The sequence below is a fragment of the Phyllopteryx taeniolatus genome, chromosome 14 (assembly GCF_024500385.1).
Source record: "Phyllopteryx taeniolatus isolate TA_2022b chromosome 14, UOR_Ptae_1.2, whole genome shotgun sequence".
NCBI classification, from domain to species: Eukaryota; Metazoa; Chordata; class Actinopteri; order Syngnathiformes; family Syngnathidae; genus Phyllopteryx; species Phyllopteryx taeniolatus.
Genome location: NC_084515.1, coordinates 9,766,690 through 9,794,457, shown reverse-complemented (window position 1 = coordinate 9,794,457; position 27,768 = coordinate 9,766,690). Strand labels below are relative to the sequence as shown.

The window sequence follows — 27,768 nt, the reverse complement described above, 5'->3', positions numbered from 1 at the left end:
CTGTAGCCACAAGCCAACTCCTGCACACACCTTGCAACCCTGACACTCCTTTGTCTCCCTTAAGACCAGTAAATCCAGGTGGTCCCACTGGGCTTGAACCTTGGACTCCTTTGGTACCCGGGGGACCTTTTAAACATGACATACAAAGTCACATTAGTGTACAAAGCAAGTATGTTACGGAGTAGTACACATACTACCGTTTATACAAAGTTAAACCTGATTGGCCCGTTGGTCCTGCTGGTCCAGTTTTCCCAGACCGCCCAGTGTTGCCAGGGGAACCAGGTAAGCCTGGGGGTCCTGGTTCATATATCACCTTGCCGGACCCTGGTTTACCTTTCACGCCTGAATAAAAACAATAAATAAAAAAAAATTAAAAAAAAAAGACAAAAATTGTGATTTGAAGTCTTGAGTTATTTATTCCAAATAGTGGACTCACCAGGTCTTCCTGGAAAACCCTTTGTCCCAGGTGGACCAGGCAGGCCCGGTATATAGCCGGGGTCCCCATTGTCACCTAAAAAAAAAGTTAGTTAGGACTACACGTACTTTGGTGAATGAGGCATAGTTAAAAATCTTACCAGGGTACCCATTGTTTCCAGTAGAACCAGAATCACCTCTTGCTCCTGGATTTCCGGGTTGGCCTCTTGGACCCTGGGGAAGTAAATCAGACAATGAACATGGAACTATTACACTCTAATGATAAAGATGATAAACATGGTAGAGCTTCCACAGACAATACTGAATAAAGCAGGTCATAATGATTTAACCAAAAGCTGTTTCCTTACTTATCAAAACAAGATTAAAATGCAATACATAAAACATTCTGATTAGTGAAAGTCATCAGTTAGGAAGATAAAATAAAGGCAACAACATACAGGTGGACCAGGAATGCCTGGATCTCCTGGGAGTCCAGTGTAACCTGGGCTGCCTGTCGGGCCCGGGTCCCCTCTGTTACCTTTCCATCCAGGTCCTGGAGGGCCTGGAGGTCCAGGTGGACCAGGATAACCTTCAAACAACAAAAGAAGATTTTGATTATTACTGTGAGTGTGACAATAGTTAAGAGATAGATGGGAGTCAATTTTGGAAGAAATGTTGTCTTCACCTGGCCTACCCAGACTGCCATCAAGTCCACGGTCTCCTTTTACCCCGGGAAAACATGCATCTCTTCCCGGTTGTCCTCTGGGACCAGAGACCCCGTGTGGTCCTGGAGGTCCTCGGTCTCCTCTTAATCCAGGATTTCCTGAACTAGCAGAGCCAGGACAACCAGGATTCCCTGGGGGACCTACAGTACAGGAAGAGGAGTTTGTGAATTTAATAGTCAGCTATGTCACACTTTCTGAGGTTTCAAAGTTTACTTCTACCTCCTATCTCATTATGAACATCTTGCTTGAAATCATTTGTATATTTTCTGAATTCACTGAGTAGGAGAAAAAGAAGGAAATTGACAGATCTGAGAAGTCGAATACTCACCTAGCTGACCTGGGAGACCACGGCGACCAGGTGGTCCTTCTATCGCAACTGTAGACAAGGAGAAAAAATGTAACTGCAAGCAGGACAATGAAAGCACAATTTGACAAACAAACGTATTCCGATGCTTTGCTCAGAATTACATTATCTATAAAAATGCACATGGACACAATTTCCTGTCTCTCACGTGTATCTCCTTTCTGTCCTGGTGGTCCAGGGATCCCATCCTGTCCCTGGTTGCCTTTGGATCCTTGAGGACCAAAACCACCTAGTGGGCCAGGGGGACCTAAGATCCATGAAAAACAAAAGATAATAATGAATTTAATGCAGAATCAGTAACATTCCTCAGTGTTAAGGCATTTCAATGGACTTTGCCTGGTGGTCCATTTGGTCCTCCACGTCCTTTGTGTCCCTGAGGTCCATCTAAACCTCTTGGTCCTTGATATCCAGGTGAACCTGCAGCATTAGGATTACAATAACATAAGGTACACCATTATTAGCAAGTAAAGGACATAAAAGCACTCAAATAAATTGCCAGTGGTTGAAACCATTTTGTTCAGTGCGTCCTGGTTCTCCTTTGAGTCCGTGAAATCCTGGTAAACCCGGAGCTCCTACAATACCAGGCTCTCCTTTTTCACCCTTCATTATGTGTGTGTTGCTTAATCCTGGTTCCCCCTGAGGGAAATTAACATATTTTTTTTTCTTATTGAGACATGCATTTCATTCTGCACAAATGCGTAGTCCAGTGTCTAATTTTTTTCACCGTTTGTCCAATCGGTCCAGGTGGGCCATATCCATAAGAGTTTGGTTCTCCCTTTTCTCCTTTATAACCCCTTGAACCTGGTGCACCATCTGCGCCAGGCCCTCCAGGAATTCCCTGGTCTCCCTTTAGTCCTTTTGACCCTATATGAGCATTATATAAACAACAGCACAGATCAATTTTAGGATACAGTTTACAGATGAATTTGCTATTAGATGCACATGATTGGCTATTCAATAAGAGTGGTACTCATACATATACTTACCAGGATTGCCTCGGTTTCCTGGATCTCCTGGTATTCCACTAGGTCCCCGGCGTCCCTTCAAGAATGCTGGAATACCTTGGTCACCTGGGGGACCTGGACAGGACATGTACCATTTTTTAAATTACTATTGTCGTCATGTATTTTTTCATCCATGCAGAAAAAAATATGCACCTGTTTGCCCAGGCCTCCCTGGTCCTCTAGTATTACCACTTTGTCCTTTTGCTCCAGTACTTCCAGTATCACCCCAATGACCAACTGGTCCAGGATAACCTGACACAATTACAAAAAAGTTACATTATATGCACATAAACACAAAATCTCACACAAATCTAAAAAGGTAAATTCTCTGTAAATTAAGTCACCTGGAGAGCCAGTCTCTCCTAAGGGGCCAATAAGATCTAAAGGTATTGGAGATGGAGCTCCTGGGGGACCCCTAGGTCCTGGATCCCCAGTCATTCCTGGTGGACCCAAGGAACCTTTGTTTCCCTCACGACCAGGGTTACCTGTAAACAATCCATCAAAAAAGGTCTATAACAATGTAGAATAAATCTGTAAACTATGAATTTGCTGATGATATAAAAGTTATTTTGCCTGACTTCGTTCTAGGCAGTGTGGGTTTAATTCCAACTCAGTGGTGGTGTAAATCTGAGTGTGAAAGGTGGTCTGTCTCTATATGCCCCCTGTGTTTGACTGGCGGCGGCACAGTGGCCGACTGGTTAGAGCGTCAGCCTCACAGTTCTGAGGACCCGGGTTCAATCCCTGGCCCCGCCTGTGTGGAGTTTGCATGTTCTCCCCGTGCCTGCATGGGTTTTCTCCGGGCACTCCGGTTTCCTCCCACATCCCAAAAACATACATGAATTGGAGACTCTAAATTGCCCGTAGGCATGACTGTGAGTGCGAATGGTTGTTTGTTCCTATGTGCCCTGCGATTGGCTGGCAACCAGTTCAGGGTGTACCCCGCCTCCTGCCCGATGACAGCTGGGATAGGCTCCAGCACGCCCGCGACCCTAGTGAGGAGAAGCGGCTCAGAAAATGGATGGATGGATGGATGTTTGACTGGCAACCAGTGCAGTTTGTAGTGTGCCTTTCGCCCTGAGGCAGCTCAGAAAGGCTCGTTATTCCCTTGATCCTGATCAGGATAAGTGGATGGATGAATGTAAACTACAGTATTAATTCATCCATCCACCCAATTTCTACCTCTTATCCTGTTCAGAGTCACAGGTGAGCTGGAACCTATCCCAGGTGACTGTGGGTGAGGGACGAGATAGATAAACACTCAACTGGTTTCCAGTCAATCATAGGGCAGAGAGTCATACCATTCACACTCAAAGCACTACACCGGGCATGGTCAAATGGTGGACTGCTGGCTTGCTCCAGAAAAAGTCAAGGTCTTATGCAGATCCAAGGTCAATTGCCGTTAAATACAATTAGATAACGTTTGTGTGCTCTCATGTTTTTTTTCTCCCACAGGCCCCAGTCACACACTGTGTACCAGATACATGCAGCATTACAGTAGCCCCTGTTGTAATCACTTGACCATAATGAGCCAATTAAATCATTTGTTTACCGACCCACAGCTCGTGACCATAGGTGAGGGTAGGAACGTAGATCGACCGGTAAATCGAGAGCTTCGCCTTTCGGCTTAGCTCCTTCTTTACCACAACGGATCGGTACAAAGTCCGCATCACTGCAGATGTTGCACCGATCCGCCTGTCGATCTCCCGTTCCATTCTTCCCTCACTCGTGAACAAGACCCCAAGATACTTGAACTCCTCCACTTGGGGTAGGATCTCATTCCCGACCTGGAGAGGGCACGCCACCCTTTTCCGACTGAGGACCATGGTCTCAGATTTGGAGACAACTCAACAAAAAGCAAATGAGTGTTGGCTCTAGAGAGCATGGATTTTGGGGCAACGTAAGCAAGCATTTAGCGACATTTCAGTCGTGAAAGGAATGTGTCAATGCAACAGCCGAGATGTTACTCAAAGTTAAACAAAATAATTTTTTACTTGAAATATGCATCTATCTGGCGGCACGGTGGCCGACTGGTTAGAGTGTCAGCCTCACAGTTCTGAGGTGCGGGGTTCAATCCCCGTCCCCGCCTGTGTGGAGTTTGCATGTTCTCCCCGTGCCTGCGTGGGTTTTCTCCGGGCACTCCGGTTTCCTCCCACATCCCAAAAACATGCATGAATTGGAGACTCTAAAATTGCCCATAGGCATGACTGTGAGTGCAAATGGTTGTTTGTTTCTATGTGCCCTGCGATTGGCTGGCAACCAGTTCAGGGTGTACCCCGCCTCCTGCCCGATGACAGCTGGGATAGGCTCCAGCACGCCCGCGACCCTAGTGAGGAGAGGCGGCTCAGAAAATGGATGGATGGATGGATGCATCTATCTGTTCTGATTTACTTGAAAAATAGGCTTCAGTTGCCTGTTTATTGTTACTTGAAATTTAGGCCTGAGATGCTTTACTTCAAAATGTTTACTTGCATTTCTTTTTTGAGTGGCAGACTTCAAAATACGCAATTCGAAACATTGAAGAACTGGACCCCTCTGAATTTTAATTGAACATCCCTGAACTACACTATCAATGACCTCAATTACTCATAATTCAACTCCCCCCACTATACTAGGGTGAGCTGTTTGTGAAGTTTATGTTTGAATTACTGTGATACCAATTCCGCCTGTGGGTCCTAGAATTCCAGGCAATCCTTGCGGTCCAAATCCTGGTAACCCATCTGGTCCAGGGTCTCCTCTCATTCCTGAAAAACCCAAATGGATTAAAGACGATCAAAACAAAGTTCTCATAGCAGTTGGTTGAAAATATTCTTACCTGTTGGGCCTGGTCGCCCATTTTGTCCATTAATTCCTTTAGGCCCAGTAACCCCTTGGGATCCTGGTACTGTTGGCCCGGGATGACCAGGCTCACCTGGATGGCCAGGCCTACCAAACCCAGGGAATCCTCTGTTTCCCTTTTCACCTGGCAGCCCGCTGGGTCCTGGGACAAAGTAGATGAAGAGAATGACCACAATGGTGATCACTGAAGTATGGTGAAGGTGTATTACAAAAAGAAAAATCAATAACTTGAGATATATTTGATAAGAGTGTTTTTATGGAAGAAGGATACTTACCTGGCAGTCCTGGATCGCCGTCTGGCCCTGCTAGCCCTTCTGGTCCAGGAAGAGTATCATTACATGAGTTTTTAGTACCCGGAGGTCCCGGTGGTCCGATTTCCCCTTTATTTCCTGAACATAACATTTAAGCAGCGGATAACTGAGGCTGTGTATGTATGGATTTCCAGTTCATTTTTATGTAGAACATGCTTTGAGAACCTCTTTCTCCTGGGAAACCTGGATTTCCTAGTAATCCCTGGCTCCCAGGTGAGCCAGGGATTCCAGGATCTCCTCTAGGTCCTTGAGCCCCATCATTTCCAGGAAGGCCTTGTTGGCCTTTGGGTCCTGGATGTCCATAACCACCATCACCCTGAACATGACAAATAGAAAATAAGTAAACCTTATCTCGCAATGTGTTAACACAGTCTACAGTATCTGTTTTTTTCAGATTGCGTTTGTGTAATTGACCTTCATTCCTGGAAGACCAGGAGGGCCTTGTTGGCCTGGTTGACCAGGAAGACCGATATCTGGGAGACCTTTGATACCTGGCAACCCCTTGTCACCTGTAAAATACACACTCACCTGTAGTACAGTGCAGATGCAGCGCAAAGCATGACTATAAAGTTAGATGTGGCTAATTTGGGTGTGTATAAACAACCTTTCTCTCCTGGGAACCCTGGTCGTCCAGGATATAATCTGTCACCACTTTCCCCTTTCTGTCCTGGTGAACCTGGTCTGCCTATGAAACCTGGAACACCTGGAGCACCTGGAAATGTGTTTGTCAGAGTGAATGACTCTTCCATCAGTTACTGCATATTAGAGGAGTCAGAACTGACATGCAGATTACCTTCCCTTCCTGGTAACCCAGGTTGACCTCTAAACCCAGGTAGTCCAGGAAAACCTTTTGAGTGGAGATGGCCTGGTTCTCCTTTTTGGCCTTACATGGTAGGAGAGTAGAAGAGAGGTAAAACATCTCCCTGCCTTTCGCTCCCATTTCTGCATAATTATCAACATGTTTATCCACCTGGAATTCCAGGTTGCCCAGGGAAACCAGGTACCCCCAAATTCCCCTTAGATCCTGGAGGTCCAATAGGCCCATATCCCACTGCCCCAGGGTAGCCTTGTGGTCCTGGTCTGCCCAAAAGCCCCGTTGGACCTGGAAAGCCTTTGTCTCCCTCTCCACTATACTAGAGGGCGGATAAAGAAGCTTGTTTTGAAATAATGTGAAATTGCTCTGGTTCTTGAACATTACTTGTTAGTTTAAACAATTGGAAAGGTTTCCAGGTCTATATGTCCTCACCGGATCCCCCAAAGGGCCTTGGACACCTTTGCGACCTGGCAATCCCGGAGACCCAGGGAAGCCATCTACTCCGAGCCTTCCAGGGTATCCTGTGTCTCCTTTCTCCCCTTTTACTCCCGGTCTGATATCAGAATATGAGTCTCCTTTTTGTCCAGGGAAGCCTGGAGCACCTCTTATACCAATATGACCCTTGGCAGAGGAATAGCAATAATAATACAACATTATGAAAACCAGCAACTTCATCCTTTTTTTTTAATTAGATACACATTTTCTTACCGGACTTCCAGGCAACCCCCGACTTCCTGGGAAACCTGGCTCACCTTTATCTCCTGGTCCTTGATTATATCCTGAGCAATATACATACAGTGTAGAGAAAAGTGCAAGTACTGTGAGATATTGTACAATACTCATGCAGGTATGGCTGAAGATGGGCTGATTACACTGGGGAACGCAATTTTTGTTGAGTTAGGTCTGACAGCTGTTTTAACTAATTTTTAGGTGCGAAATCCAAAGCTGATCTCAGTTTTTCTCTATCACGAACATGATAGAGAAAAACTGAAAAACTTTATTTACATAGGTATGTTCAAAAACTTTTTGAACATACCTATGTAAATAAAACATTCAAATTGAATAGTTACAAAACTAAAAAAACAGCTTAAAACGAAATAGAATTTACAATGGTATACCCAAGGTTACAAGCTTAAGAGAAAAGCCAAAACAAATCCTCTTAATTCCTACTTTGCGGATATTGATAGTACTGACCTATTGGGAGCTGCACACACCTCTCGCCGCAATGTTTCAATTGTGGCTGGACAAACAAGTTGTCACGTAGCTGTAAATGAGTCCAATTGTAATCAGCTGGCAAGTCTTGCTACAGCTAATCAGTGGAATTTTGCTTATTTGGAGGGTAAGCTGTGGAGAAAAAAACTTGACGTGCTAGAAAAAAACTGACTGCAAGTTTGGAATCAGCATGCCAATTTTAGCTTTAATCAGCATAAAAATCTAACTCAACAGAATTAAAAAAAAAATTGTTATTGATTCATTGATTAACTGATTGATAAGAATTTGGTTGGTTTTATGTAAATTATTGTTGAATGAACCAAAATTGAGTGCATGACTTGGCTGCAATCAGCAGTGGTGCTGTTGATTCAGAATCAACTAGTTTTCAGTCTAAAGAAGAGCAACATAATGGAAGATGAGATACTATACATCCATGCGGTAGCAACTGGATAAAAATAACTTCACAATAATTAATTGAATACTTGATAGTAAATTGCACAGCGGGGAATTGTCCTGGCACTAAGACACTTGATCTTATCTCCCTTAGTGCTGTGTAAAATGTTGACACGCGTGATAACTATTGGAGGTAATTTTACCTGGTATTCCATTTGGACCTGGAGGACCCAGTGGACCTGGTACTCCTTCTCCCATACACTCATAGCAGGGCTCTCCCTTGCCCCCTGTGAAAAGCAGCGATTGGAATATATATATTAAAAACAAAAAACAAACAACATTTTTTACATAATGTTTAATTCCCTTCCAATCTTTGTTTCTTCAACTTCGATGGTTTTTCTGACACATAAACTGCCCTGGGCTGTACGGGACTATCAGCAAAGCAATTAAACGGATATACTTTTTAGGTCAAAAGAATTCAACAATGGTTTTTCCTACCTTTCATTCCATACGGCCCGTCATATCCTGCAAGCCCAGGTATACCTCTGACACCCTTCATTCCTGGAAGACCTTTGACTTTGACCTTATCTATAAACAGCAACACGAGAGTAATGATCAATAATAACATTGATTAATGACACGTTTCCATTTTCAAGGTTTAATCACAGCAACAAGTTACAATGTATGCTATGGGATAGCATGCTGATAGCGAATGATGCAAAAGAGAAATTTACAATTAAATTATTTCACATTTGTTCCATAAACACACTATTACAAAAAATCCCATTTAGTTCATATTTTTTAATCGTCTTGCTGGCACGTTTATGTCGAGAAACAGGTGGAGCGGCAAAGTGTTACTGTATCAATATTTTTATCACATTAAGAACTTTCAGAATATGGTAATGCACTGATACACAGCTACAAAGTACAATAATAAACAAATTGTTAAATAAATCCAAATTTTGCATTCTTTTCATTTTCATTTCTGATACAGTTCTTTTCATGTAAACTACTCCAAAAAAAATTCAGACTGAACTTAAAATGCACTATAACCTTTAGAGTTGAACTTTACCAAAGTACTGACACATTCAACAGTTGGACATTCAACAGTTTAGAGAAGGTCAAATTAAGTTCACCTGTAATTGCTAGAGTACATTTTATGTTCATCCTGAAATGTCACCCGAAAGCCAAATATCCCTAACTTTTTGTGAGTAGCGTAGTGTACATGTTTATATTCTAACAGAGGACGAAGTTGTGGTGAGATTTACATTGAGGATTTTTAAAAACAGCTACATACTGTACCTTTGTCTTCAGGGAGTCCAGGTGGGCCTTGATCTCCGGGAGGTCCCTGTTCACCAGGATCCCCTTCTGGACCAGAAGGTCCTGGATAACTATCGCCCGGGTCGCCGCGATCCCCTCCGGGACCCAGAGCACCATCAGGACCTCGTAGTCCTTGTAGATCAGATGAATCTCCTGTATAAGAATTTAGTGGGAGGCAATTAGGAATGGGTAAATATGTATATGGGTACAGAATATGAGCAAAAGTCTGGGAACACAGCCTTTAGATAAGCAGTCTATGGTGACTGGCTGCACAAGGCCATTTTAGATTTGGACTTCCAATACCAGGTGTCCCAAATCTTTTGCCCATACTTTGTAGCTTGGTCGATTGGTAAACACCTGGTGGTCCGTCAGGTCCAGGAAATCCCACAACACCTGAAAAAATAAACACAAATTGTTAACAGTATTTGTATTTTTTTTCACTTTTCATAGAAAGTTAGCCTTGTGCAGGACTATGTTCATTCACCTGGGCGTCCAGGAAGTCCCGGTTGGGAAGGATTACCTGGATCTCCAGTGTATCCTTTTAGCAGCACAGGTGCCACTATCTGCAATCAAATGGTCATTTTAAAACACTTAAACAACCAAGTAAACTTTGTATCTGCTTCTGTTAGTGTCAGGGTCAGTGGGGCTAATTTATATAATAACGGCCTGACAACGAGTTTCTCTGCCCATGACGTAGTTGGCTAGGCTGACTGAAGATCCAGAGCCACTTTAAAGCGGCGGCCGGACTACACTGCCAGAAACACTATCGTGCAGAGGCACCGTCAAAAACTTAGCATTTGAATAGGGGTGTCCAGACTTTTTCATATCCACTGCAAATGCTATTAAAACAAAGCAACTGTTTAAAGTTGAGAGAGAAAAAATATACATGTCAATTATTTAAAATAATACAATTACTTTTATTTCCCCAGGTGGACCAGGAGGACCTTGATCCCCTTTTGCACCCTAAAAAGACAGAGCACAGCGTCGTAGCTTTTCATAAAACATGGCAACCCATTACAAAACTACAATTACATGTGGACAGTAAGTGGTCACTGACCGTCCCTCCTGTTGTTCCTGCATATCCAGGATCACCTCTAGGACCAGGCCTTCCCTAAATGCAACGATATGTTATAATCAACTCAGTAACACCACCGTGCGCAAACAGCATCCCGACCATAAATCCAGGTTGTCCAGGTTCGCCATCCTTGCCCATCTTTCCCTGCAATGACAATTAAGTCCAGTAAGGACATTGGGTCCATGCATTCAATCAAGTATAGCTTGTGCTAGAAAGAGAACAGTCGACACGGTGCCGCTGCCGGCATGCATTCATTTATTTTCCCATTAATTCTTTTTGGCTGGGGCGCATTACATGCCAGTCATCATAAAAGCAGTAAACGCTTGTGACTGAGGAGGACCTCTGTTGCATTATTCACCAAGTCTGCCTTGGAGGAGGTGCACGGCCTCAACAGTGCTACGGAGAGCACATTCTTGTTCACATTCGCAAAGGTGATGCCCTTTAAAAATGTTAAATTCTCCATAAAAAAATATCCAATTGTTTTGACAAATCTTTTTTCTGACAGAAGCAATCTTGTCTTTGTGGGGTTTTATTACAAAAAAGAAAGAAAAGTCTTTGCAAAGCCAGGAAAAGTCTTACGAGTTGTCACCCCTTACTGAAGTCTAAGCAAAACAATCACCTCCGTTATACAGAAGTGAGAGAGACAGAGAAGGAAAGCAAAACAATTATCTTTGTCCAGCTGCACTCAATTTATCTTTATCCAAAAACAGCTAGTAGTCACAACATGGCTGGGAACAACCAGGACGCACAAAACGTCCAGAAAACTGCCAGCAGTCACAACATGGAACAATGAAGCATCTGAAGGTTGTATAAAACTAATAGAAGTCATATTTGGTATATATAAAACATACATTTTCCAACTCACAAGTTAAGTCTGATGGTCTCTGTTCAATGACACGTGATACATTCTATTAAATAAGGACTCACATTTACTTTGGTACCGCAAATTACTGCCCTCTGCTGTCCAACACTTTTAAACGGGCTCCTCGAAATGAAATGATTTAACAAAAAGATGGGATATACAGATTATTACACTTACTTCTGGACCCACTTGGCCTTCGTCTCCCTTTACTCCTTTTGTGGAAAAGCCGCCACCAGGGTCTCCCTGAGGGGGAAATAGCATGCACATAAACGCAAAATGCGCTTTATTATACAATGAAGATAATATAATAAATACGAAGGACTATTTGGTCAACCCTAAAATGAAAAAAAAAAGAATAAAATTGCAAGAATAAGACAGAAACTTGGGGAAAAGTTAAACTATTACAATTAAATTCACTGCCATTGACAGCTGTTGAATTCAAATATCCACATTAACATGGAGGATTGGCATTGAAGGAGTTAAAAAATGTGTTATTTAATGAGAATAAAATTATAATATTACAACAATAAAGTAGGAATCTTATGAAGATTAAGTAATAATAATAATAATAATAATAATAATATTTCCGTTTATAGCAGCTGAGTAGTTCAATATTTTCTGAGAATAAAGGTTATTTTTCAAGAATGTCGATGTGACAGTATGAGAACAAAATTAGAATTGTAAGAAGAAAAAGCCATAATATTACGAGAATAAAGTTGGAATATTACCATACGTGAAACATTTTGATTGATATAATTGGAAAAAAAACAGCTTAATTTTAAAGGATAAAGTTGAAATATTGTGGAAAATCATGAAAATAATGTGAGATTTTTATTTATTTATTTTTTTTGTAGAGGAGCATCGTTGGAGATTTTGATTGGGACCGTGTCGTGCAAGTCAGATGTGAGGAGGAACTTACCCCAGGACCTTTGCAGCCTTTATCTCCTGTAGCTCCTTGGTCTCCTTTTGCACCCTGACAACCAAATCACATTATTATACAGCATGTTATTACTCATAACAAATGCGCCAATAAGACAGTTATACACAGACACACACACATACATACTAACCTTTAACACAAGGCTCTCAGTGAAATATTCCCTAATCCGACCCGGTGATCCAGGTGGGCCTGGAGGCCCTTGTCGACCCTAAATTAAAAGACAATGTTAATTATTAAGGGCAAATCCAACCAATCATATTCAATCAAAATAAATCACATTTTAAAATTTAATATTGATGTTTTAATGTTCTATTTTATTGAGACATACACTCCCACTTAGCATGGCATTAATAATACAGTACTACTTTCTATTTAAAAATGAATTGCCTTTAGTCCAGCTGGTCCTGGAATACCTAGCCCTCCTTGACCCTAAAAGATAAAAAGCAAGAAATTCAATATTCACCCATACAGATTTTTTGGGCAATATTACATATTACCTTTGATCCTGGCATTCCTACAGGGCCTGGTACCCCCTGTTCAGAAAAAAAAAAGTCATCAATTTGAATTTGCAGTGCATCGTGTTTTAAACCTGCACAATGCAACTATCTTGCTCACATCAGGGCCACGTAGTCCCCAGTCTCCCTGTGGCCCAGTAATTCCCCGCAAACCCGGCTCACCCTAAAATAGAGTGAATATTTATCATGGACATAAGTGTACACGCGTTTGGACAACAAAACCTCAAATTGTTACATTTTGTATGTCAACACCCTTGAATGTTGTAAATTTGGAAAATGTACTATTTCATTGTGATACACAGAGAACATTTACCAGCTCGCCTGTTCTTCCAGGAAGTCCTGGTGGCCCCGGAATTGCACTCACTGATACTGCAGACTGACCCTGCCGAAAGGCCCAAAAGTATGTTTGAAACTTTTAATAAAACTATGAATTTAAAACACAAATTAATTACACCAGCAAGAAGCACAACAGATTGTTGGTAGTAGGGGCCACACCACTACTAATAAAAGTGATCCGATACTGTACGAATGAATACCACATCACCAGCCTCCCATCTTCTGGGTAGGAGCCATGTCAGCTGTGTATGTGTGGAGATACTTTAAGGACATGGATGGCAACACTTTTAGGGCAAAATGGATGATGAACTCCAAGTGTGATGTAATTCATGCTAGCTTGCTGTCCCGTGCAGCCGCCACTGATGTTTACCTTAGCAGTCACATAACGTCTGCGTACTTCGGAAATGAAAGTGAATGTTTATTTCCTTTTGTACATTGTTATGAAACTGATTACTCGGGGAATTAACATTTGTATTGGAATGCTTTAGTCAACACACACTATAGGATTGCAGTTGTAATGACTTCTTTTTTGGGTTGTTTGTCAGTATGTTCCCTGTGATTGACTGGCAACCAGTCCAGGGTGTACCCTACTAAAGTCAGTTTGGATTGGTTCCAGCTCACTTTTGAGGACAAACTCTATAAAGAAATGGATGGCTATGGTATATATATAAAGACTATACTGTATGTTATTGTGGTAGTGGCAACAGCTGTGTGTCTGCCTCTCTTTTCCTCTGGCAAAAGTACTGATTTCATATTTTTTATATTTAATGTTTTCGTTTAGGTGTTATTGAAGGAGCAATTCAGCTAGTAGTAGCAAATATCAAAGCTAATATTGAAGCAAGCTTAGTTGCCCCACTTGAACGTATTCCAAAATGAGTTCAGGGAGCTCGGGGAGGCTCACCTGTTTGCGCCTCGTCATGTTATTATAATTTCCATCTTTTTTTTTTGGCACTTCAGGCAGGATCCTGCCAACAAACTTCCAAAAGGGCAGTCCTGGGCACTTTTACACTTTTCCTAAAATAAACACTTATATAAAAAGTGCTTAGCAACTGACCTGAGCTGGCGCAGCATGCATTTTATTACCTTTGGTCCAGCAGCACCCGGTGGACCCTGTGAATTAAAAATGGAGAGTCAAGTTTCAATATTAAATACACTCTTTGATGGCTATCTCAAGGCAAATTTGGTGTAATTAAAAACGATCAATGCAGAGTGGAACCTCTGAAGTCTGACAATAACAAATTATGACAAATACTGTAATGTGGGAGTTTTCACAAAATGTTGCGATACCTCAAGCACAGAGCCTAGAACTGAATGTGGGGACTTTGAATGTTGGGACTATGACAGGAATATCTCGGGAGTTGGTTGACATGATGATTAGAAGAAAGGTTGATATATTGTGTGTCCAGGAGACCAGGTGGAAAGGCAGTAAGGCTAGAAGTTTAGGGGCAGGGTTTAAATTATTTTACCATGGTGTAGATGGGAAGAGAAATGGAGTCGGGGTTATTTTAAAAGAAGAGTTGGCTAAGAATGTCTTAGAGGTGAAAAGAGTATCAGATCGAGTGATGAGGCTGAAACTTGAAATTGAGGGTGTTGTGTGTAATGTGATTAGTGGCTATGCCCCACAGGTAGGATGTGACCTAGAGGTTAAAGAGAAATTCTGGAAGGAGCTAGATGAAGTAGTTCTGAGCATCCCAGACAGAGAGAGAGTCGTGATTGGTGCAGATTGTAATGGACATGTTGGTGAAGGTAATAGAGGTGATGAAGAAGTGATGGGTAAGTGCGGCATCCAGGAAAGGAACTTGGAGGGACAGATGGTGGTAGACTTTGCAACAAGGATGCAAATGGCTGTAGTGAACACTTTTTTCCAGAAGAGGCACGAACATAGGGTGACCTACAAGAGCGGAGGTAGAAGCACGCAGGTGGATTACATCTTGTGCAGACGATGTAAGCTGAAGGATGTTACCAACTGTAAGGTAGTGGTAGGCGAGAGTGTGGCTCGACAGCATAGGATGGTGGTGTGTAAAATGACTCTGGTGGTGAGGAGGAAGATTAGGAAGACAAAGGCAGAGCAGAGAACCATGTGGTGGAAGCTGAGACAGGACGATTGTTGTGCAACTTTTCGGGAAGAGGTGAGACAGGCTCTCGGTGGACGGGAGGAGCTTCCAGAAGACTGGACCACTGCAGCCAAGGTGATCAGAGAGGCAGGCAGGAGAGTACTTGGTGTATCTTCTGGCAGGAAAGGAGAGAAGGAGACTTGGTGGTGGAACCTCACAGTACAGGAAATCATACAAGGAAAAATGTTAGCTAAGAAGAAGTGGGACACTGAGAGGACCGAGGAAAGGCGAAAGGAATACATTGAGATGCGACACAGGGCAAAGGTAGAGGTGGCAAAGGTCAAACAAGAGGCATATGATGACATGTATGGCAGGTTGGACACTAAAGAAGGAGAAAAAGATCTATACAGGCTGGCCAGACAGAGGGATAGAGAAGGGAGGGAAGGATGTGCAGCAGGTTAGGGTGATTAAGGATAGAGATGGAAATATGTTGACTGGTGCCAGCAGTGTGCTAGCTAGATGGAAAGACTACTTTGAGGAGTTGATGAATGAGGAAAATGAGAGAGAAGGGAGAGTAGAAGAGGCAAGTGTGGTAGACCAGGAAGTGGCAATGATTAGTAAGGGGGAAGTTAGAAAGGCATTAAAGAGGATTAAAAATGGAAAGGCAGTTGGTCCTGATGACATTCCTGTGGAGGTATGGAAGCATCTAGGAGAGGTGGCTGTGGAGTTTTTGACCAGCTTGTTCAATAGAATTCTAGTGCGTGAGAAGATGCCTGAGGAATGGAGAAAAAGTGTACTGGTGCCCATTTTTAAGAACAAAGGTGATGTGCAGAGCTGTGGGAACTATAGAGGAATAAAGTTGATGAGCCACACAATGAAGTTATGGGAAAGAGTAGTGGAGGCTAGACTCAGGACAGAAGCGAGTATTTGCGAGCAACAGTATGGTTTCATGCCTAGAAAGAGTACCACAGATGCATTTTTTCCTTGAGGATGTTGATGGAAAAGTACAGAGAAGGTCAGAACGAGCTACATTGTGTCTTTGTAGATCTAGAGAAAGCCTATGACAGAGTACCCAGAAAGGAACTGTGGTACTGCATGCGGAAGTCTGGCGTGGCAGAGAAGTATGTTAGAATAATACAGGACATGTACGAGGGCAGCAGAACAGGTGAGGTGTGCTGTAGGTGTGACAGACGAATTTAAGGTGGAGGTGGGATTGCATCAGGGATCTGCCCTGAGCCCCTTCCTTTTTGCAGTGGTGATGGATAGGCTGACATCTGAGGTTAGACTGGAATCCCCGTGGACCATGATGTTTGCAGATGACATTGTGATCTGCAGTGAAAGCAGGGAGCAGCTGGAGGAACAGTTAGAAAGATGGAGGCATGCACTGGAAAGAAGAGGAATGAAGATTAGCCGAAGTAAGACAGAATATATGTGCATGAATGAGAGGGGCGGTGGGGGAAGAGTGAGGCTACAGGGAGAAGAGATAGCAAGGGTGGAGGACTTTAAATACTTGGGGTCAACCGTCCAGAGCAATGGGGAGTGTTGTCAGGAAGTGAAGAAACGGGTCCAAGCAGGTTGGAACAGGTGGAGGAAGGTGTCAGGTGTGTTATGTGACAGAAGAGTCTCTGCTAGGATGAAGGGCAAAGTTTATAAAACAGTGGTGAGGCCAGCCATGATGTACGGATTAGAGACAGTGGCATTGAAGAGAACAGGAAGCAGAGCTGGAGGTGGCAGAAATGAAGATGTTGAAGTTCACTCTCGGAGTGACCAGGTTGGATAAAATTTGAAATGAGGTCATCAGAAGGACAGCCAAGGTTCGATGTTTTGGAGACAAAGTTAGAGAGAGCAGACTTCGATGGTTTGGACACGTCCAGAGGAGAAATAGTGAGTATATTGGTAGAAGGATGATGAGGATGGAGCTGCGAGGCAAGAGAGCTAGAGGAAGACCAAAGAGAAGGTTGATGGATGTTGTGAGGGAAGACATGATGGCAGTTGGTGTTCGAGAGGAGGATGCAGGAGATAGGCTTACATGGAAAAGGATGACGCGCTGTGGCGACCCCTAACGGGACAAGCCGAAAGGAAAAGAAGAAGAAGAAGTTGCGATACCTCAAGCGAGCATTGAAGGATTGACATTGTGTGCTTTTTTTTTTCTAAAAAAGGAGGAGCCTCAATTAGTGGGTGTTGAATGATGTGGTAATGTTATGTGCTTCCTCCAGCGTCACCAAGGCCAATGTCTATGTTTCTTTTTTAAATTTTTTTTTTACAGTGGTTCATGTGTTTTCAGTTTTGTCACTGTAAGAATGTTAAAAAATGCAAAGCAACTGCAGTTCGCCTCTCCTTTTATCTTCAATTTCATTTGTTGTTTAATGTCTCTAACTATATGATTGACATATTTAAAATACAGTGCTCAGATGTACTTTTTCATACATTTTGTAAATAAATTATGCGTTCCTTTCTGATGACGATGTGAATGTTCTGTTTTAGAAATAACATCCTTGAGAATTTTTTTTCCACGTGGGGTCGAATTAACCTATAACATAACATAACATATCGATTCTTGCAAACAAAAATAGTTTTGCATTTAAAACGATTTACAAAGCAAACATATGCCCTTGGAAATAATCTGGAGACATCAAAAATATATGTAGTTCCAATTTTAAGGTGAATCAGTGAGATTTTAAGGCGATCTGTCACTAACGAGTATTGAAGAGGACATACAAGAGGGTGGGAGAGTTGGAGTTGTTTTATTTAAGGGGCTATTTATTAGTCAACTTGCCCCCAAGTATAAAATATTTTAATAAACTTCAAGGTAACAGAAGGGTTAAGAGGATTGTGTATTACAGTACAATAAACCCCGCATATGTGTATAAAAGTATACTTTTATCATTTTGTGGCATCTCGGTTCCAAGGAAGTATGTTGAAGTGAGTTGAGGAGTTTCATTAAGACAAAAGTAGTTAATTATAAACCTTTTGCGGGGTGTCATCAATTACTCGCATATTTTAATTATTTGCATCAAGGTTCCCTCCCCATACACTCTATTGTTTTAACGTCATAACATTTGCAGTGATAACTTTATTTTTACACTTGTATTACATTAACAGTTACAAAAAAACAAAAAACAAAAAAAACACCTGAAGAGCAATGTTGGAATAGATTAAGACATTCACTGCCATTGACGGCTTTAGCAGTTAAATATCCATGTTAACTGGGAAGGCTAGCAGTGAATGAGTTAACTGTATCATTTCATATAATACAAATGTTCACCAAATTTGCACTGTGTTCTACCTCAGTGGTCCCACTACTGTATAAATTGCATTGATGTGTAATCTTACAGGAAGTCCATCAAGTCCAGGGGCACCGTGAGCACTAGGAAGTCCATCTTCTCCCTAAAGCAAAAATACTTTTAAATCCTTTCAAGCGACACTAGAGCATATCAAAACCTCCACAAAGGCACATATCACTTGCAAAATTCTGCCAGTGCTTGAAATGTTTACATTATGTTCATTTGGATTGGAAAATATTTTGCTAGCTATTTATATTCTAAGGAAACGTGTTGAATTAGTGATTAGCACAACGCCTTTGCTGGGTTTGAATCTCGGCTCAGGCATTCCTGTGTGGAGTTTATAAGTTCTCCCCGTGCTTGCATGTTTTTTTTTCCGGTATTTCAGCTTCCTCCCAAATTCTAAAACCAGGCTCGTTCGGTTCATTGAAGACTCCAAATTGTCCCTAGAAGTGAGCGCGAGTGTGAATGTTTGTTAATACGTGCGATGCAAATGGCCCAAAGTCAGCTGAGATAGGCTAGGAAATTGATGGACTGAATTTCCAATGCTGCTCTACATTTGAAGAAATTACAGAAACATCTGTATGACAATTAAGTCTCTCATTAGATGACATTTAAGTTAAGTTAGTTAGATATTAATATTTTTTTGAAAATGTAGTCTTTTATTAACAACTGTGATTATTATTTGTCACATTTTCTCACAATGGGTTAAGTATATTTGGCTTGTGGGTAAAATTTCATGATGAATCTAAAATGCAATAAAACCTCCGCAGGGAAATTTAATTTGGCCTTCTGCAAACTTTTGAACAACCAACTGTTCAATGTTTCAGTACTTTTTGCAAAACTTGCTGTTCCTGAACAGGGAGCTGAATGGCAAAATTCACAACACGACCAATGCATTTCCATAGACATCCACCTATATGCCTTTCTGTGACTCTTCCAGTCTCTGTTGCAATCTGCTGCTGCTGACAATGTAAGCTCAGTGGCCTCTTTCGTCTGAGAACATCCTGTCTGAAGCCTCACAATGGCCACTAGGCTTAGAGTGTCACAGAGTGTCATCAGCAAGTCGAAACAGAGATACAGAGAGAGTGGAGAAGTGACAGAAACGCATAGAAGTGGAAAGCTGTTGCAAATTTTGCTGTTCAGCTCTTTGTTAGAGAACAGCAAATTGTACAAAAAGCACACAAAAAAATGTAACTATTGGACAGGTGGACAGTTGACCTCTATGAAAAAGTTATAGTGCATTTTAGGTTCATCCTGAAACTTCACCGGAAAGCCCAATATCCCTAACTTTTGAGTCGTATACGTGACTAGGAGATTTCTCAAACAAATGGACAAAACCACACTGATAAAACAGGACTGAATGTCAACAATTTGCACTCAGTCGAGTTTCCTTTTCCTTTCTGAGAAAACTTTTCATGGTATTATATGAAGACAAAACACTTTCTCACATCTGTTCCATTGCAGCCCGGAACCCCTTGTGGCCCAGGTGGGCCCTGCAGACCTGGGATGCCCTGTGAGTGAGGACACGCATAAGCACGTAATTATTCAGAGGACAAACACAACAACATGAGGAAAATAAAAAGAGAGTTTAAGTGCACCGGTAAACCGTGAGAGCCTGCAAACCCATCTTTGCCTTCGGGACCCTGTCACACGCAACAACATAGATAACGTGAGTTAGTATAACTTTTGATGTGCAATAAATAGACACAAGGCTGTGTGTTTTTGTCACCGGATCTCCCACAGGGCCTACAGGTCCATCCGGCCCAGTGTTGCCCTGCCAAAAACAGAACACAATGATTACCACTATGTTCTTAACACACAATTACAGTTGATATGGTGTTTATATTAGTAGGACAAGAATTCCACCTTTGGTCCGATTGGCCCGGCATGACCATCATTTCCTTTGCGGCCTTCTGTTCCTGGAAATCCTTGCCCTCCTGGAGCACCCCTGTCTCCCTGGGTGGGACCACACAGGAGAAAGAGGCTCTTAGAAAATGATATTGTAGATCTTTTTTTTTGATTTACTCACTAATGTACTGAAGAGTTTTTGTTTTTACAGGCTAGGTCTGATATTTCTCAGAGAATGTTCTTGCTTGGAGGACAGGATAAAAATTCAAAACTAAAAATCTATCCACCCATATTCAAAACTGGTTATTTCTACAGAATTAAAGGGTGTCTGTCCCTCTTAAACCATAGAAATATTGTAGAATCATCCTTCTTTTCTATTCTTGATTATGGTGATATCTTGAATCGTCATGCTAGTCCTTCAACCCTTCAATGCATTTTTGAACCCCAACTTGCTAAAATTGTGTTTTCTTTATAGCTTGTGTTTTTGGACAAAAGTTAAAAACGTTTATATCATTTATTTATATAAAGATGATAAATGTAAATGCGAACAAAGCCTAAACATTGGATATGGTCATCTTTGGTAGCTCTTGAAGACATCTGTGTAAAACAAAAGTGGAGACGTTTAATGTTTCTATAGGTGCTTTGTCCCGGTCTCCTGCCATAGGGCTCCGCATATTCACCTGAACCGGAAGGAAGTGCATTAACCTGTTTTACCAAATGCGGAAGTCAGTTGTGGAATAACCCCTACTATCTAATATTAGACATCCCACCTACACACACCAACATTGATAGAGCCGGCTTTAGTTATAATGCACTACCATCTGCCATAAAACTTGACTCATTCATTGATCCTAGACAGTTTTGAATCATTATTATTAAATTATTACACATATTCTTGTATTTTTTTGCTGCTGATTTTCTCTTTGTTCTTTTATTATGTGCTGTTTCTGCTGTTGAAAATGTTTATTGTTCCCAGGTCTCTCTTGTAAAAGCTCATTGAGCCCACCTGCTAAAATAAAAAAGAAAAAAAGGCTCTCCACTTATCCTTTTTGGGTCACAGTTGTGCTGAGCCTATCCGAGGTGACTTTAAGCGAGAGGCGGGGTAACCCTGAAGGGTCAGAGGTCTATCACAGGGCAGCATATGGCGATGACAATTTAGAGTAGTTCGTCTGCCTCACAGTCGAGAGGTTCTGGGTTTGAGACTCAGCTCTGGCCTTCCTGTGTGGAGTTTGCATGTTGTTTCCTTTGGGTACTCCATCTTCCACCCGCATTCCAAAAGCATGCATCTAAGCTGATGTGATGTAATGTGGGTGTGAAGGTTGCTAATATGTGCTCTGCAATCAGCTGGCAATCAGTCCAGGGTGCACCCCACCTCTCGTCCAAAACTTTTAATGAGGATAAGCACTATAGAAAAGGGATGAATGCATCAGTATGAGAGCTTTTATACAACCCCAACTCCAATAAAATTGGGACGTTGTGTTAAACATAAATAAAAACAATACAATGATTTGCAAATCATGTTCAACCTATATTTAATTGAATACACTACAAAGACAAGATATTTAATGTTCAAACAGATAATCTTTATTGTTTTTAGCAAATAATCAATAACTTAGAATTTTATGGCTGCGATACGTTCCAAAAAAGCTGAGACAGGTGGCAAAAAAGTTGAGGAATGCTCATCAAACACCTGTTTGGAACATCTCACAGGTGAACAGGCTAATTGGGAATAGGTGGGTGCCATGATTGGGTATAAAAGGAGCTTCCCTGAATTGCTCAGTCATTAACAAACAAAGATGGGGCTAGGTGCACCTCTTTGTGAACGAGTGCGTGAGAAAATAGTCGAACAGTTTAAGGACAATGTTCCTCAACATACAATTGCAAGGAATTTAGGGATTTCATCATCTACGGTCCATAATAGCATCAAAAGGTTCAGAGAATCTGGAGAAATCAGTGCATGTAAGCGGCAAGGCCGAAAACCAACATTAAATGGCCGTGACCTTCGATCCCTCAGGCAGCACTGCATCAAAAACCGACATCAATGTGTAAAGGATATCACAACATGGGCTCAGGAATACTTCAGAAAACCAATGTCAGTAAAAATAGTTCGGCGCTACATCCATAAGTGCAACTTGAAACTCTACTATGCAAAGCAAAAGCCTTATCAACAACACCCAGAAACACAGCCGGCTTCTCTGGGCTCGAGCTCATCTAAGATGGACTGATGCAAAGTGGAAAATTGTTCTGTGGTCCGACGAGTCCACATTTCAAATTGTTTTTGGAAATTGTGGACGTCGTGTCCTCCGGGCCAAAGAGGAAAAGAACCATCCGGACTGTTATGGACGCAAAGTTCAAAAGCCAACATCTCTGATGGTATGGGGCCGATGGCATGGGTAACTTACACATCTGTGAAGGCTCCATCAATGCTGCAAGGTACATGCAGGTTTTGGATAAACATATGCTGCCATCCAAGAAACGTCTTTTTCATGGACGCCCCTGCTTATTTCAGCTAGACAATGCCAAACCACATTCTGCACGTGTTACAACAGCGTGGCTTCGTAGTAAAAGAGTGCGGGTACTAGACTGGCCTGCCTGCAGTCCAGACCTGTGTGGCACGTTATGACGCGTAAAATACAACAACGGAGACCCCGGACCGTTGAACAGCTGAAGCTGTACATCAAGCAAAAATGGGAAAGAATTCCACTTACAAAGCTTCAACAATTAGTGTCCTCAGTTCCCAAAAGTTTATTGAATGTTGTTAAAAGAAAAGGTGATGTAACACAGTGGTAAATATGACCCTGTCCCAGCTTTTTGGAACGTGTTGCAGCCATAAAATTCTAAGTTAATGATTATTTGCAAAAAATATAAAGTTTATCAGTTTGAACATTAAATATCTTGTCTTTATTCAATTAAATATGGGTCAAACATGATTTGCAACTCATTGTATTCTGTTTTTATTCATGTTTAACACAACGTCCCAACTTCATTGGAATTGGGGTTGTAGAGTAATAAGCAGGTCTCTCATGAAGAGGTTAAAAATAATGTAATATAATTAGCAGGCACGCAAACCCGTGTCATTTCCATTTCCAGGTTTAGTCTCATTAATTTATAGATGTTTTTGAGTGGAAAATAATTCACATTTCAAATGTGTTTTAAAATCCATCTAAAAACATGAACAATGTTAGCAAAACAATTGCATAAATAACATAAAATAAAATCTGTTATTTAATCTGTTATAATTATTATTTTTTTTTTCAGATTACAGGAACAGATGATGGACAACAATAATACGATAAGCACGTAATTCCTATCATAAAAAAAATAAAATAATGATGGCTGAATTCTATTGAGCGGCACGGTCGAGACTGGTTAGCACGTCTGCCTCGCAGTTCTGAGGATCGGGGTTCAAATCTCGGCCCCGCCTGTGTGGAGTTTGGATGTTCTCCCCTTGCCTGCGTGGGTTTTCTCCGGGTACTCTGGTTTCCTCCCACATCCCAAATACATGCACAGTAGGTTGACTGAATACTCTAAATTGCCCGTAGGTGTGAATGTGAGTGCAAATGGTTGTTTGTTTCTACGTGCCCTGCGATTGGCTGGCGACCAGTTCAGGGTGTACCCCGCCTCTCGCCCGAAGATACCTGGGATGGGCTCCAGCATGCTTGGGACCCGCGTGAGGCGAAGCAGTACAGAAATTGGATGGATGAATTCTATTGAGATTCTGGTCTCATTAATATGTGGGTGCTTTTAAGTACAAATGAATAAAACAGCTGGGATTCTTTAATGTGGGCCATGAAAAGGGTTTTGCACCACAGAACTTTAGTTTCGATTTGACTCCATCCGGTCCCTCTTGATAAGGTAGGAAACAAGAATGTTGAGAAGCTAATTCCTGTTTGTGTGTGTGTCCATGTGTATAGCATTGCATTAAACACATATACATAAAATGTCTAAGGCCTTGGTGGGTGGTGGGGGTTTGGGGGCTAAACTGTTATACAGTAACAGGTGGCAAAACAGTTGCTGACAAGAATTCATTAATTGTTAAGTGTAAACTCACTGAGAAAATTTATTCAAACAAATTAGATATTCTAGGATTTTTTTTAAGTACTAATGAAAGGTGATATATTAAAGGATTTAATAGGATATATTATAGATGGCTTGTACATATAATAGCCATTTTTTCCCCCCTACAATTTTAAACTGTTCCCAGGTGCCTTAAAAAGCTATCTTGACATTCCTCTGTATAAATACACAAAGGGTGAAGTACTAGAGCAGACTTAACAGTGACGTGCTGATGAGGCACTGATATTAGAATCAGATATAGACATTTACAGTACAAGCCAAACACAGTGGCACATTTACCATTAAATTGTTGGCCATTAAAAACTGGTAAACTGGTATGTTTCAGACCTGATGCTTGAACCAAATGTTTACTCTCCGGCCAGTAAATATTTATATTCGGTCATACTGTATTCTCAGGGCACTGAATTGATAGCAACTGGACTGTTCTGGTTGTCTTAGAAGACGTTTCGCCTCTCATCCGAGCAGGCTCAGGTTAACATCAGGTGTTTGTCTTCCTTTATTAATCATATCCCGTTTGAATAGTAATCCAGTTCTGAGAAATGTTTGACTTTCATTTGGAGTTAATTTTAGAATGCACTGATAACAGTTGCCTTTTTTTTCATCAAAACCGCGCCAATAAATTTGTTTAGTTGTCCAGACTTTCTTTTTATTTTTTTTATATATGCGCAATAAAAAGATGGACTAGTCCATTGGGGAGAAAGGGTGGGGGGGACAGTGAAAATGGTCATGATAAATTAAGCATTTCTGATGTTTTAAAGCATGTGAATGCGGTCTGTTTCCATGGCCATCTTAAATCAGGCGTGGCGCATGGCGTAAATGCGTGGAGGTGGGTTAATTCTGGGTTTTCAGAATTTGTATTTAAAAAAAGGCGGTCTGCGTCCCGACTTCAGTCACTGCCAATCAAAGCGGCTCCTCTCATTCCCTTTAAATGGGCCACAATGAGTCTCGCATGGAGGCATCTCTGTGCGGGAGAGCGCTCTGTGCGTGACTGGAGCTTTGTCACTGCTCTTACCCGGTGAGGCCACGGGCAGCTTGATTAAAAACGGTAAGAACTGGTGTTAAATGCGGGTAACTTAAATAAGTCCCTGGACCTCATGCACCTATCCCCCCACAAATGATCATTCATGTGCCCTCCCCAATCGCTGCGTACCAGCCAGCGAGATGGTTTTAAAAATGTAACAATAATGCAGTCAAAAAATGTTTTTCTACAATGATTCAGAGGGCTTGATGCCCACTGTTCACCTATTTAGGAAGGAACTACGTCTGTCAGACACCAAACATGTCAGCGGCGCTCAAGTATCTGTTTGCTTGTGCCCTGATCTAATTCACCAAAATCACATTAAAACAGTCACTCACCCGGGTGCCTTTGAGTCCTTCACAGTGACACGGTGACCTTCCTCTGCACACACACTGAAACAAATTACACAGTCAAGTGTCACACCTTCCTCTGCTAATGCTATCTGTTCATTTGGGCGATCAATGCGTTTGATGGCCTTTACTTGCTGCCTGCAGTAGAGTGTTTACGTGTTTGTGTGTGTGTGTGTGTGTGTGTGGGGGGAGGGAGGGATGAGATTTTAGCACATACAGGGGATTTATGGGATCAATTTCTTATACCAATAACAGCGAGCCATCAAATTACACAGCACACTCTGCGGTATGAGCCTGAACCTTCTGCATTTGCTCAACAGAATGGCACTTAACTAGGGCCAGTAAGGTACAGTTATGCTGTTTATGATTGTTATTATATTGCCACTGAAGCTAGCTGGCTAATGTGGATTCTGTAAGTTAGAGAAATGATTCCCACATTAGTGTGTCGAGGGAGACCTTCAATTGTCCCTCGAGAAATTGTCCAATTTCATTAAATTGGTATGACAATATTGATTTATTTACTACAATTCTCTTTGCCAGTGACGTATAGTGACAGGGAGAACAATTAAATGCTCAGCCAAAAGTCAGCTGGCATAGGGTCCAACTCGCATGCTACTCTAATAATGAAAAGTGCTATAGAAAAGAGATGAAGTCTTGTTGTTTGTGTTTTAACAGGCTGTTGGCAGGGATCAAGGTGTATTGTATTGTCATGTCTTTGGAAGAGTCCTTAATGGAGATTGCTCAAAGTACCGCTAGATAAAATATAGACCGACAAACAAACACTTTTTGTTCATGGTTCCGGTCTATTATGATATATATTTCCTATTATTTAGCATTGAGTATTTGAAGAAGTTTTGAGCAGTAATTCCAAACAACTGTGGGAAATGATCCAATTTCATTTAAAGGAAGAGCTTCCAATTTAAAAAAAAAAAAAAAACATCACTTTTGTCATATTTGCTTCAACTGTCAGTATGATCCGACAGTAGTACGTACGTAAAATGATCTGTGAGGGAAAACAAATAAAATCGTCCCTTTCTGCCTCATCACTTGCTGCTAAATTGATCTGGAAGAAACCACCATGCCTGAGGGAAAGCAACCAATCAGAAACTCGTGACTGATGAGGTGTCGATTAGTTCTCGTGCGCTCACAGGAAGACAGGTCACACTGACAGTTTTAACGATCATGACAGTGATTTATTATTATTATTTTAAAATTCCAAACTTCTTTAGTCTGAAAATTATTAATTTACTACAAATAATGGTCATCTATCAATGCCAGGGATATAATAGTGACAGAATGACTAAATGGCAGAATTGTATAATTAACCTGCGTGGCAACCTGTTGCCATCATACAACAGAATAATAGCTTTGTGTTCTACTAAACAAAACCAGATTTCACAGTAAGTACGTATGTTTGTGAGTAAATTAAGACAAGATAATTATTCAGTATATTCATAGTACTTTTTGTGGCATTTTAGTTTGGTGGTATGGCGTGAGATTTTTAGAATGTCAAATATGTGCTTTGTCTCATTAAAGGTTGGTAAACACTGGTTTAGATGATTAAAGTGAGCAGTTTCTGGATGAGTGTTTTGTTTAATTCAGCGTTCTTTCCTTGTTTTTGCTCCCAAAGACATCTCGCACAAAGGCCCACTAACATGCTCCGACAAAGTGCATTTTGCCTGCTTACATTCGCGCACAAACAAACTCTTCTCGTCAGGATGCAAGATGTTGGCAGGCACTCTCATTGCAAACACAGCAAAAATCAAGGCTAACATTGGGAATGCACATTTAACAAAATAAATCACTTTTGCAACTTTTGCTTTGGTCTCTTTAGAAGGTTTTTCAAATGTGTGCCAAATGTTCTTACCCTATTGGCCCCGGTGTCCATCAGCATCGCAGCAAACAGGATAAGAGGGAGCAGCGACACTCTTCTTCCCATGATTCTTTTTCCTTTTCCCCTTTTCCCCTTTTCTCTCTTGCCACACAAATCTTAAGACGGAGCGTCAGGAACAATGTG

General features: G+C 41.6%; 1 protein-coding gene across 1 annotated transcript in view; it reads right to left on the bottom strand.

The window, feature by feature from the left end:
• LOC133488777 (collagen alpha-5(IV) chain-like) overlaps positions 1 to 27,756 on the bottom strand; it is a 33,002-nt gene extending 5,246 nt beyond the window's left edge. The window contains exons 1-47 of the mRNA XM_061797105.1: positions 27,619 to 27,756; positions 25,740 to 25,793; positions 20,325 to 20,414; positions 20,188 to 20,232; positions 20,057 to 20,101; positions 19,907 to 19,969; positions 18,508 to 18,561; positions 14,204 to 14,230; positions 13,098 to 13,166; positions 12,885 to 12,947; positions 12,767 to 12,802; positions 12,657 to 12,698; positions 12,400 to 12,477; positions 12,249 to 12,302; positions 11,507 to 11,572; positions 10,567 to 10,611; positions 10,450 to 10,503; positions 10,308 to 10,355; positions 9,877 to 9,955; positions 9,750 to 9,785; positions 9,375 to 9,545; positions 8,571 to 8,660; positions 8,276 to 8,359; positions 7,176 to 7,246; positions 6,900 to 7,088; positions 6,624 to 6,786; positions 6,447 to 6,536; positions 6,258 to 6,365; positions 6,068 to 6,162; positions 5,819 to 5,969; positions 5,618 to 5,731; positions 5,320 to 5,484; positions 5,162 to 5,248; positions 2,852 to 2,992; positions 2,661 to 2,759; positions 2,490 to 2,582; positions 2,228 to 2,367; positions 2,013 to 2,139; positions 1,840 to 1,920; positions 1,652 to 1,750; positions 1,468 to 1,515; positions 1,100 to 1,279; positions 873 to 1,003; positions 576 to 648; positions 437 to 511; positions 217 to 342; positions 31 to 126 (exon numbers count right to left, since the gene is read on the bottom strand). Coding sequence (XP_061653089.1) covers positions 31 to 126; positions 217 to 342; positions 437 to 511; positions 576 to 648; positions 873 to 1,003; positions 1,100 to 1,279; positions 1,468 to 1,515; positions 1,652 to 1,750; positions 1,840 to 1,920; positions 2,013 to 2,139; positions 2,228 to 2,367; positions 2,490 to 2,582; positions 2,661 to 2,759; positions 2,852 to 2,992; positions 5,162 to 5,248; positions 5,320 to 5,484; positions 5,618 to 5,731; positions 5,819 to 5,969; positions 6,068 to 6,162; positions 6,258 to 6,365; positions 6,447 to 6,536; positions 6,624 to 6,786; positions 6,900 to 7,088; positions 7,176 to 7,246; positions 8,276 to 8,359; positions 8,571 to 8,660; positions 9,375 to 9,545; positions 9,750 to 9,785; positions 9,877 to 9,955; positions 10,308 to 10,355; positions 10,450 to 10,503; positions 10,567 to 10,611; positions 11,507 to 11,572; positions 12,249 to 12,302; positions 12,400 to 12,477; positions 12,657 to 12,698; positions 12,767 to 12,802; positions 12,885 to 12,947; positions 13,098 to 13,166; positions 14,204 to 14,230; positions 18,508 to 18,561; positions 19,907 to 19,969; positions 20,057 to 20,101; positions 20,188 to 20,232; positions 20,325 to 20,414; positions 25,740 to 25,793; positions 27,619 to 27,690 — 4,207 coding nt within the window. The 5' untranslated portion in view covers positions 27,691 to 27,756. The remainder of the gene's footprint in view (positions 1 to 30; positions 127 to 216; positions 343 to 436; positions 512 to 575; positions 649 to 872; positions 1,004 to 1,099; positions 1,280 to 1,467; positions 1,516 to 1,651; positions 1,751 to 1,839; positions 1,921 to 2,012; positions 2,140 to 2,227; positions 2,368 to 2,489; positions 2,583 to 2,660; positions 2,760 to 2,851; positions 2,993 to 5,161; positions 5,249 to 5,319; positions 5,485 to 5,617; positions 5,732 to 5,818; positions 5,970 to 6,067; positions 6,163 to 6,257; positions 6,366 to 6,446; positions 6,537 to 6,623; positions 6,787 to 6,899; positions 7,089 to 7,175; positions 7,247 to 8,275; positions 8,360 to 8,570; positions 8,661 to 9,374; positions 9,546 to 9,749; positions 9,786 to 9,876; positions 9,956 to 10,307; positions 10,356 to 10,449; positions 10,504 to 10,566; positions 10,612 to 11,506; positions 11,573 to 12,248; positions 12,303 to 12,399; positions 12,478 to 12,656; positions 12,699 to 12,766; positions 12,803 to 12,884; positions 12,948 to 13,097; positions 13,167 to 14,203; positions 14,231 to 18,507; positions 18,562 to 19,906; positions 19,970 to 20,056; positions 20,102 to 20,187; positions 20,233 to 20,324; positions 20,415 to 25,739; positions 25,794 to 27,618) is intronic.
• Positions 27,757 to 27,768: the final 12 nt, after the last annotated feature.